Here is a 12,146-nt window from a genome sequence, read left to right as displayed (position 1 = left end):
TGGCTGTGCACAATGTGTGACCCAAGTCAACATCTGGGATGGCACCAGCTCTAGTTGTAACTTTTCTTGTTATTTAATTTTTCAGAAGGTCCCCAACCTTCAACAAGAGTTGGGCAAGCAAAACTCATTTTTGTGTGGGCTCTTCCATGTCTTCTTGCAGGGACACACCTACTGCAGCCTTCTTCAAGGTGACATGCTGAGATGCCTCTTGTATTCCCCATCTCCCCTCTCAAGTACTGTCACAAAGCTGGCAACAGTACATTGGGCTCCCAGTAGTGAATGTGTCAAACACGGCTGAGAATTGCAAAATATTGCTCCAAAAGTTACTGAGTTGGAGAAAGGAAGGGTAAATAGTGCACTAAGAAGAGACAGAAGATGACTTTGTAAATCAGGGATTTTGCTGAAGTCAGATTATTCACTGTGGGGTTGTAGCTGTCATGCTTAAGAGACCAATGCAATGCACCTTCAGCCACAATATTTTCATGCTTTGGATGGTCATAGAGTATACCAGGGAATGCTGGCAGTCAGATGTTTTTTTTCTGTAGAAATGAAGTTTTTAGGTTCAGAATTCAGCTCTCCTCTTCAAATTTTCTTTATTTTCCCTCACCTTCTTTCTGATTAAAGACCCAGTAGTAGCATCTATAAACACATGTACAACAGGAAAATCTAAAAAAACCCCCCAATTCTTCAAGAAGGTGTATCTCAGGAATGACATTTAATTGACAGACTGACAAAATAAACCATGCTTTTTCATACATCTGTCTGTCAGTTGCTACATCATTGAACAACATTCAGAGGATTACAGAAAATAATAGTTTTCTTCTACTTGTTGTTCTACAGTAATGACTGCGTGAATTAAGACAGTTATATTCTTGTCATTCTGCCTTTAATATATACACACTAATTCATTCCTATTATCTTTATTATGAAACATCACAAAAGAGCAAAAGGCCAGTCAGTGACTTCAGAAACAGGGAGTCTTACTTTCCAAGGATTAGTGATGTTCAGAGCAGAGACTGATGCATGGCAGACACTGAAAGCACTGCACTGATGCTGTACAGTTAAATTTAGAGGCTCTTATAAGAGAGAAGGGCTTTGTATTCTTGGAGCCATTTGGTTTAATTGTAGTGGTGCCTTTTAAAGAAAAACTGTTCACCACAAAACTTACAGGAATCTAAACAAATGAGGGACTTAAGGGTAAACCACCCACATTTTATAGAAACCACATCAAGAACACATCTACTAAGTGTTTCAGGAGGAAGCACACTAGGATTGAGACCCAGTTACAGAGCAGCAACCTCAGCCCCACAGGACATGGCCCTAAATTTCAGATTTGCACACACAGCACAGACTCATGAGCAGTCAGGAAACAGAACACCGTTGCACAGCTGTTTGAAACAGGGCGCTCAGCTTTGCAGAGGATTCATGGTATCCATCCTTCTCCTGCTGGGATATGCATAATTTAGATTGACCATGGGTTTTAAAAACACAAAACCTCAGATCAATACAGTGCTGTCAAACCAATTCTGTCTATGACAAGTAGCTAATCAGGGACAAACTCTTCTCTGTTGGGTTTATGTCTGAGCCTGAGCAAGCAAGAGTTTTCAGAGCAGAACCTGTGGACTAGGACCACTGTTCACCTGATGACATATGTGGCTTGGAAATCCTACTGAAGCTTATCAAGGTCTTGGTACTCACTATCAGGAAGTAAAGGGAACTTTGGTCACATGGAAAAGTAAGTGGCAAATCAAACTAATTTTAGAAGCACAAAGTTTTCAAATGTGTATGACACACAGTAACCACATTCTAACATTAAGTCCATTTGTCATCAAATATGATTAAATGCTTAAGATCTGTCTGATTTCAAACATAATGTAAACACATACTTTATTGTTCTGGGAACCTCTGTGGCTGGGTGCTGATGAGGTGGTGAGCAGAGGCATTATGTTAGAGGAGAGAAATAGAAGGTAAATTTCTGAACTGAAAATGAAACAAGAGCAAAAGTGGATAAAAAGCATTGGATTGTTATGTTTCGGCTATTAGTGGCTGGATAAAGAGCCCTACAGTCCCAAACACACAAAGGATTATAAATACCCAGAGAAATACTCTGTCTATCACCATAGCTATGTATTTCCAATCATCTTCCACCTGCAAGAGAATAAAAAAAGAGAAGGATAAACTACATGTAATGTTATATACAATCGTGAGTTGACATTATGCAGTAGAAATGCCCTTTGTGCCTTTGAATGTAAGGAAGAGAACACATGCAAGTCAGGAATGTTTCTTGTCATGCTTATAGTAGCTGCAGTTTTCACTTCTCTTCAGAGGGGGCTGATTTTCTAATGGTATTTTACCTCTTTTGAGAACATGCAACACTGTTCTAATCTGCTGAATTGTTCTAAATATTCGAGTCTGAGGGCAGCCCATCCATGGCTGTGATGCTGATATTAACAAATAGGACCTGACCATGTGGTGGGTACAGAGTGGGATGGTTTAACAGCAGGCACAGCCACCATAGCTGCATATCACTAAACCCTGTTGAAAGATTTATCCTGACAGCCCACACAAGACGCACTTTGCTATTCTGGTCTGATTTGAAACACTGTTTTGCCAATCAAGCCCTACTGATTTCAGCAAACTGGACACATGGATACATGGACTATGGCAAGCAAGGGTTCCAGCTGAGCAAACTGCAGTGTCATGTGCTAAGCAGGACAGAGTGGATTTTGCATGGCTGAGAGAGAGACCTTAGAATCACATTCAATGGAGTTGCTGTCCTTTAATCTGTACTTTCAAACTTACACGGCACAAGAAACTGCATCAGAGGAACATTCACACATACAAACTAGTTAAGAGCTCTCTGCTGAGGGATCTTTCACTTGTTTTCCTAATTTTATAATATTTTCCTCCAAGAAAATACTGGATTTAGGATTTTGATCATGTTGAGGGTGAGGAATACAGCAGCAGGTATTGGCGAGTATAAGTAAAATTTAAGTAGGGTAAGTTTGAAGTTATAGACTCTGATAATGGCAATTCAGCTCAGGTGAGAAAGAGATAAATAAGGTAAGACTTTTCAGGTTTGTATTTAGTTTAATCCTATCCAACCTCCCAAGGCTACTGAGAGGATAGCTATGATAGTCATTAGTGTTGGGTTAAGTCATAGAGATATTATGAAAAAGAGGGTGGCCATGATAGTAACATGACCATAGATAGAAACAGGCTGGTAGTCAGGGAAGAACCTTGGAGGACTTCTGAAAATCAGACATGGAAGCTGTCCTTTGCATGAAAGAACACTCAGGAAGAACTCCCACAGCTATAAATGTTTCTGAAATTTTTAAAAGGCTTTTATTTATATAAGACTAATACATAACACCACCCATATTGCTTTGTATATCTGGCTGAAGCAGAAGCAGTCTCCAGAATCACTTTTTCCCAGGGCTTGCCTGAGAACAAATCCTGATTTTTCTCTGAAAAGGGAATTTTTTGTAAATTAAAAATTATGCTTCCCATCTCTTGTATGGTCTGAAAGGTAAGATACAAAGCTGCTCATGAACACACTGGACTAAGAATAAAATTTTACGTGGCAGGAGAGATTTGCAAAATGGAAATCAGTGAAACTAGTAAAGGAGGATTTCTTCCGAGATGTATAATCAAGACAGTAAGTTACTTGGATGACTTCATGGAAAACTTCTTTTTGGGAGACCATCAGAGAAAGCAGCTGAATCAGTACATGAATATGTTTTATGCAGCTGGTGTGATAATGAAAGCAGGGCTGAAATGTGTAAGTTAAGCAAAGCACTAAGGCCATTGGTGCTAAGCAGGGCTCAATCCCCATCCTCCTCTGCCATGAAAGATTCCTGTCTTTTGCTTCAGGCTGTCATGTGCTGCATTCTCACTATGAATTCAGTTGCTGGCTTAACTCTACTCCTTTATTAAAAAATTTATAGGTTTTGCTTTCAGATGAAACTTCTTCTGCAGGGCATAGAGAAGGGGGAAATAAAGCTGATCTTTAGGTTTCATTGAAGTTGTATGATTTTCAGCAAAATATTCTGATAGAAATAATGCATATAATCATTTTCCTTGTAAAGGTGTTGGGATTTTCAATATAAATACAGCAGTATTTAGCTTTGAAATGGATTTTACCATCATAGAGCATCTAAAAAACTTCAAAACCAAAAGAAAAAATTCCATAACAGATCAAAGATATATGTTTCATTAGGTTCTAAACACTTTCATAAATATCTTGAAGTGCCAGAGAATTTCTGCTCCTTATGCGTTCTTGGTGTCAGAAAATCCTTTTGCAGCTTTAGTTTGTGTTTACACAGGATGATATGGCCCCAGAATCCTTTAAATTCCAATGTGCACCATTTTCTATGATAGTAATCCCAAATAAGAAAAAAACCTATGACCTCAAACAAACAACTCATTTAGATGGTCTTCTTCCCCAGGAACTTGTCTTACTGCTTCTGTACCTTTAGGATTTCCTCGCAATCGCGGCCGCCCAGAACCACCTTTCCCCGTGTTGGGGCAGAGACACATAACAGCGGACCCCGACACCTTTTTAGACCATGTCCAGCCCTTTGACCTTCAGGACTCACTCCCTTTGGAGCTCTGGCAATCAGCTTCCTAAACAGGCCAAAGTCTAGCTGCTGAAGGTCCAGTTCTGCTGTCTCCCCTCATAACTTAACCCCAAATTGAAAACTCTTATCATTCTGTGGTCACTGTGCCCATGGCCTCCAACTGTCACATCCCCCTTCACTAGTCCTAGTGAAGTGTCACTAGTGTCACTAGTGCCACTAGTGTCAATAGTCCTTCTCTGTTCACAAATGATGAGTCCAGTGGGGCACCTTCCCTATGTTGGCTTGCTTCCTGTGTCAGGAAATTATCTGCCACACAATTCAGGAACATCCTAGACTGATTCTTCTCTGCTGCATTACACTTCCAGCAGCTTCCTGGCAAGCTCAAGTCCCTCATGAAAAAAAGGGCTGGTGATCATGATACTTCTTCCAGCCTCCTGTAGAATACATCATCTGCCTGTACATCCTGCCTAGGTGGTCTGTAACAGACTCCTACCAGGACATGAGCCCTGCTGACCTAGCCCTGGATCTTTACACACAGGCACTCCACCCTGTCATCACCACTGATTTCAATACAATCAAAACAAGGCCTAAAGGGATGGTTACCTCCCTTACCTCTTTGGTTTCATTTTGAGATCTCATGTTCTCTGCGATGAACTGGACGTTGCTAATGACATCCTTCACCTCTGGAGAGTACTCCATGTGCTCTGCCATCCATCTCAGTGACTGATGGCTCAGCCGTCTTTTGGTGGTAGGGAGTTCAGTTGCCTGATCACAGTGACTGCACCGCTGCTCCTTGTGCAATTTGGTATCTTTGTGTTTGCTGTGCTTTGACTTGCTCAACTTACTGTCTGATACTTTCTTGTTTTTTCTGGAGGTGTTTTTTTTCTGCTGTTCTAGTGGCCTCTGCATCAACAGGACTCTAGGGAGCAGGCTAAGAAAGACAGTTTTTACCCATTTGGGCATTGTGTGTGTCATTGGAGTCCTGTAATGTATATTGAGGACAAACACTGTGATGACAATTGACAGAGTCACAAATATCATTGTGAAGAGTAAATATTCACCAACTAGGGGAATTACTAAAGAGGTGGATGGGATTGTTTCTGTGATCACCAGTAAAAATACAGTCAAAGAAAGAAGCACTGAGATGCAAAGATTAACTTTCTCACCACAATCAGATGGCAGGTAAAAAACCAGCACAGTCAGGAATGAGATGAAAAGACAGGGAATGATCAGATTTATGGTGTAGAACATTGGCAACCTTCGAATATAAAAAGAATATGTTATGTCTGTGTAGATCTCTTCACAGCAGTTATATTTGATATCATGTTTGTAGCCAGAAGCATCAACTATTTCCCACTCACTATTTTCCCAAAAGTCATTCATATCTACTTTGGATCCAATGATCAGAAGATCAATTTTGGCTTTGTCATAGGTCCATGAGCCAAATTTGAGTGAACAGTTCTGGTGATCAAATGGGAAAAAAGTAATATCCATAGGACAGGAGCTTTTAAATATAGCTGGTGGGGTCCAGGTGATCATTCCATCATAGCGAAGGAGGGCTTTGGTCTTGCCTTCAACTTGAAAATCTCCCACAGCACTGGAAAAACAAATGAGACAAAACCAAAAAAATTACCATGAAAGTAAAATGTAGTGAGTGTTTTTATAGGTGCTGCAAGGGGATATATTTGAGAGAAAGATTCAAATGAATCAATGGATAAAATAAGTCATCATACTTATTATACAAGACAATATCTGGTTTCCAAATTTTATCTGCTGGGACCCGAACAAATTCAATGCCATCATATTGTCTGGGATCCCATCGCAGTTTGTAGTCATTCCAAATCTGAAAGAAGAATGGACAAGGATTATAAAACTTTAAATTATCAACAAATATCTGTTTCTCAGATCTTCCTGTAAAACAGACTATAATAAAGTGTAGCATGTGGAGAAGGGGACAATGGTCCATAAGACAGGAAGGTCATGACCTGGAGAAACACTGGGCATGTGTGAATACTGCTCCTATTGATTGCTACTGTCTTCTCCGTGATGGGATGGGGCGCCGTCCCATCACAGAGAAGTTGTCATGAACTGCTGGCACGCTGAGATCTCTCCTCTGTCGTGTGACATCAGTAGAGAGCCTTGTCTGTGAAAGGTTACCTCCCCACTGCCAAGAGAAAATAGGGACCTTGCTGCAGCACCCCACAGGTGGGAGGAGGACAGCGCCAGAGGAGACCAGCACCTCCATGTTTGGCCCACCTGCACAGGAACAGGCAGCTGCTGCCAGAAGACAGTATTGGTTCCACAGCAGCACTGACATACCAGGTCAGGGCAGCAAGGGATGCACAGCAGCTCTCTTGCATTGCTGTCTATTGCCCTATCATGGGGCCATGCTCCATGGTCTCTCACCTATCCTAAGTATGGTATCTTTTACAGAAAACTTTACATGGAGCACAATCAGTGCCTGAAAAAAATGGTGCAAGTTAGTTATATTTTCTCAGCAGTTTAGGTCCCCTAAGGATCCTTACCTATGTAAAAATACTCAAAACTATCAGGAACAATGGAGGTGTGTTCCTTTTTCTAATAAATATTTTGGTGGGGATGACCTAGGACTGCAGAGTGGCATATTTAATCACTCTTTAAGGAGTACATCCAGCTCAATTTTCCAGATGAAAACCAATCATCATGAAGTTGGAGAAGAATATATTCCACAGGAAAGAAAGAAAGAAGATGTAACTTCTAGGTAAAAAGAATGAAGAGATTACTTTTTCAATTGTGGACCTTCTCCTTATTCATTTTTAAAAATTCTTGTTACAAAACAAAAACTTATTCTATAGATTTGGCTTGCAAGTAACAAACATTTAATCATTTCAATGCAAAATACATGAGAAATATAAGATAGCCACTTACGTGTCTTAGCCACAAATTTGTTTCCATAATCTGATTGACTTCATCCTATAATGAAACACGGGCATAAATGGTTTTAGTATCCTGAGGTGGCCAAAAACTTAGCCCATAAAACTGGAAAATAGAATTTCACATTTACTGATAGCAGATTTTTTCTAGCATCTTTCAAGAGGTTTACATATTGTACATTGTTGTGTGCAACCCTACTGAAAAATTTAATAAAACTTTACTGAAAAATCATGCTCCATAAATATCAGATGTACAGAAAGCTGCACTGTTTTGCCAGGCATTTGACTGTCTGGAGAGCACACAACCTAGAATTGCTCTGACCTGTACCAAAAGAAAAAGGTTCTTCTTGTGGCTGTGTATTTTGTTGGATTCAGTATTTTAAAAACTCTGATTACACAGTACAGAATTGGTCAAGATTCAAGGAAAAAGACATCTGTATCACAGTATTTTGAAATTTTATGCAAACTATAGAGAAGATGCACTTGACCAGCACTAAATTATGTAACTGTTATACAGAGACCTTTTTTTTACAGTCACTTATTGCAATTGCCAATCAGTCATGAATCAGAAATATGATGCTTTGCTTCTTCCACATTGCCTCTCTCCTGCCCAGCATGTTTGCCCCACATCCATTTGCATTCCAAAACATGTCACATTCATCCCCACCTCCATGCTTTAAAACACCACTCTTCCACTTGCCACACTTTTCCCTTACGTCATTTTGAAATAAATAGATTGAGAAAAAAGAATGCAAAAAAAGGTGAGGATTTTTCCCCTCAGGACTACTGGGAAATGGCAGCAGCCCCAAAGGAGAACTGGTCATGTGCTACACATAATGTGGACACACTAGGTGTCTCTGGAGTGGGCTAGCCCTGTGAACAGTGGGCTTGAACATTTGGTGCTCTGCCCTGGGCTCCACCTGAAGCAGAGGGGTTTGATGCTACAGAGTAAGGAAATGAATCTGTGTCATTCAAACCACTTCTTCAAGCAACGGGAAGAACTCATCAGACTGAAAGAACAGCAAAGGTTTCAGCACGTGCACGTGGACACACATGAAAGCTAGGAAAGTTGTGGGTGTGTGCAGCCATCACAGTTACATCTCCTGCCTCAGCGATTTGCATGTGTTTACAACCATCCCCAACGCTCAGCAGTATTGTGTAGTGAGTCTTACCACATTTGTAAGCTGGGTAATGGCCAGTTCAAAATACACTGTGACAGGATCAGACACATTTTCCACCGGCCTAATAAACTGGTTGTACTGGGAGAAGAGTTTGTGAAATAACCGTTCCTCTGATTCGCAGGCTGTGGTATCTGTATTGGTAAAGGTAAAGAACAGCTAAGCCAGAGAGAAGAAAAAGGGGGGAAAAGGTGCTGGATAACATACTAGTCTGTGCTATATTTCTGGACCTTGTGCTTGTGACCATGTTTAAAGCCACCAGAGCACAGAGAGGAGAGGTTGCCAGTACAGTGTCAGTTTGTAGCATCCTCCTGCAGAATGCTGGCTACTCCTTGTTTCCTCAAATAGTAAGGTAATGGCTTCAGTGGTTTTGTCTCCTAAGCTGGATTTAGCCTATGACCCTCCATTTGGCCCACCCTGGTATCACGCCAAAGTAAGGTGGTGTGAAATACAAGTAGAAATGTGGTTAGTAGTGGTTTAATCTTTGTGAGTCTTCCTGGTAAAACAGGGTGTTTATGAAAAGCATAGCTACTTAGAAATTAAAAGCTTGAGGCTGCAACTATTGTATCAAAATCTCTATCAGGTGATTATGTGACTACAATGATGCCTCCTAATCTTAAACATTATGACTGCATTTATCTTGGAAATTGATATTTCGTCTCTTTAGATAGCACTATTTTTCTTTGCAGAAAGTTCATTTATTAAGTTATATGAACAAGAAAAAAGTGGAAATATTAATATTTCTTATAGTATAGCATGCATCTATGTAATATAGAACTGTTCTTTGGGAACAAGCAGATCACAGCTGTAACCCCTCATTAATGAAGAACAGACCAGATGGCTTAGAAGAAACAAGGTATGTGACATGCACTAAGATGACTCACTGCAGAGTTAAGATGAATGCTCCTAACCTGTTACACATAGTCCAAACCTGAAACAGTTATTTTCACAGTGTTAAAGGCTATACACTTTGATTTCAAATGGAAAATATTAAATTTTATTGGCGCTAGTAACAACAGCTCAGAAGAACAATTTTCTTTAATAACTTTGCTATTACAATACATTACTGTAATTCAGCACCTAAAATAAAAAACACTTTATAAGCTCAAGATTTAGAATTTCTGTCTCATGCTGTGCACAACTGTGTTATCAAAGCTATATGATGATCCCAAAGATATTATTGATACAACTGAGAAAAAATTTGTTTTCAGACTCATTGTCATAAGTTTTTTGCATTAGTCCCAGATTGCACTAGAACACATCAGACAAGTAACCATGATAAGCCTTTATGATTGCAAATATTAAACATAGAAGGGGTTTGTGCCAGGCAGCATGGTCTCTGGCACATAAATTTGCAATTTACAAAATTTGCAAAATATCCTTCAGTGAACACAAGGGCTGTGGATGTGCAGATGTCCTGCAGGGAGACAACTGGTCTCAGTACGCTGCACTTTCATGATTAGACATCCTTCCACTGTTCTTGAAAAAGAGATTTCACCTCTAAGGTGATACGAAGCATCCTGAAATTGCAGGGGATTATTGTGACTGCAAGATGAAATGCTGGCTACTGGTCACTTATATGTATGGAAAGAAAATTCTAGTAAAAATTAAAAAAACTTGATGTTTTATTTCGTTCTTTCCACATCATTCAGAGAAGACACATGAATATGTCATGAAGTTTGGATTCTTCTAGATCATGTATTGTTTCATTCAAAAAAGAACTAAAATTTTTCTTTTCAGATTTCATCATCGTCACCCATAGCACTGTGATTAGAAGTACATTACTGTGGGAACATGAAGTCTCATGACTAAAGTAAATGTGTCTAAAATCATGTTTCATTTGAAATTTTCCCACTAGCTTCTTAATAGACACATGCTTTAAAATAAAGTAAGAAAATCAAACAACTATTTAGGTTTTATCCCATGGTGCTGCTTTAAAAGGGTTTCTTATGCCTTGCTAAGACAAGCAGTATATTTAATGCACACCTGCATACACCTCACATCTGCAGAAGTGAGACTTTCAAAATAAATGGTCCTAAAAGCAAAAAATCCTGCTAAACTCTGTGAGAGTTGTGAACAGAAATGACTGCAACATATCTAAAACACAGATCACAAACAATAGCGAACAACAATAGATAAAGTTCTCACTTTTGAAAGTGTGAGCACTGACCATGCACATCCATATTGTGCATTATTTAAGCACTTACAAATTCAAGCACCAAATGAAACTACTAGGAGCCCTAATCCATTTCCATTGTTTTCTAGAAACAATTTTTCCATTAGTTATGAAACAAAAATTGAGGAGTTTTATATTGGAAAATTAGTATAGTTTTAGCTCTTTTCAAATACTGTTGAAATGTTACAGATTTCAGGTTAGAAATGGCTGGTGGAATCTTTACATTGAATTAATTCAAGAAAAGAAAAGCAGAGACAGTAACTAGAAAACATTCTAGAAACTGGTATCAAAGAGAGCCTACCTTTAATCAAGGATGTGAACGCGAATGCCCACACACAGAAAGCAGGGCAACACCAACACAGCCGCGTCTCAGGATGCATTGCTAGCAACAGAACAGAGCTTCCTTTTGAGAACAGAGGTTTGGGGGAAGGAGCGAGAGCCAAGAAGACATATAACCCTCCTGATGGTAGGTAGGCAGTAGAAGGATGGATTTCTGTTTTGCATCTGCAGCAAACTCTGCAGCCTGCTGAGCAGAGCAAAGCCTTGCAGAGTTGCTTTCAGTACCACTAGGCAAGGAGAGCTTATGCCGTGCAGAGCGAAGGGAGTCAGGCAGCATCCGATCAGGTGACTTCACATTCCCATTCACACGCACCTCTGCCCCGGGGAATGTGTAAGAGTGCAGGAGAGAGGAAAGGCAAGACACAGGACAGCCATCATGGAGCAGGGGGAGCATTCACTCAGCCCCTCACCCAAGGGTTAAGAATTCTCATCGTGCTGAAGCAGCTGCTTTAGCTATTGCCCGATGATCACCTGAGTGAGTCTGTCACAATATGCAGAGGTGAAACAGCTTCAGTTTCTTAGCTGAGGACTGATTCTTCAGGTGATAGAAATGGATGTTACATGGTTTTAACATGTCTACCAGAAGCCATATGAACCTTGAAATAAGCACAGCATCAAGTGATAGAATTGCTTGACAGTATTCTCAGCAAATAAATCCAAGGCAAGTAGACTTATTATTGCCATCTGACAGGAGCAACTAAGCATACTAAGTTCTTTCCTGACAGTCCAGTCAGCTTGCAACATCAATTCTTCTAACTTTTCTTTTCCCTCGTGCACGCAGTCTCCTGTGCCAGTAATCATAATGTGAAAATGGAGGAGCAGAATTAAGAAAAAACCCCCACCAGCTGCTGTTACAGGCCAAGTTCTCTGCAACATAGTGTTATTCTTAATCACAGAAGTTAAAAAAACCTGATCTCATGATCCTTTAGAGGTTGATGCATGTTCCCTCCTCAGGTGTTAA

General features: G+C 40.0%; 1 protein-coding gene across 1 annotated transcript; it reads right to left on the bottom strand.

Moving 5' to 3' along the window:
* Nucleotides 1-1,936: 1,936 nt before the first annotated feature.
* CHRNA6 (cholinergic receptor nicotinic alpha 6 subunit) lies at nt 1,937-11,397 on the bottom strand. Its single transcript, XM_041395943.1, has 6 exons — nt 11,148-11,397; nt 8,665-8,804; nt 7,488-7,532; nt 6,314-6,423; nt 5,193-6,177; nt 1,937-2,148 (listed from the first exon to the last, which is right to left on the bottom strand). Exons 1-6 carry the CDS (start codon nt 11,224-11,226, stop codon nt 2,026-2,028), a joined length of 1,482 nt encoding a protein of 493 aa, XP_041251877.1. The 5' UTR covers nt 11,227-11,397; the 3' UTR covers nt 1,937-2,025.
* Between the last annotated feature and the right edge of the window lie 749 nt (nt 11,398-12,146).

Source organism: Onychostruthus taczanowskii, unplaced genomic scaffold (genome assembly GCF_017590055.1).
Source record: "Onychostruthus taczanowskii isolate IOZ18803 unplaced genomic scaffold, ASM1759005v1 scaffold121, whole genome shotgun sequence".
In the NCBI taxonomy this organism is placed as follows: domain Eukaryota; kingdom Metazoa; phylum Chordata; class Aves; order Passeriformes; family Passeridae; genus Onychostruthus; species Onychostruthus taczanowskii.
The sequence above is the reverse complement of the archived record's forward strand: the minus strand, read 5'-3'. Positions and strand labels throughout refer to the sequence as shown.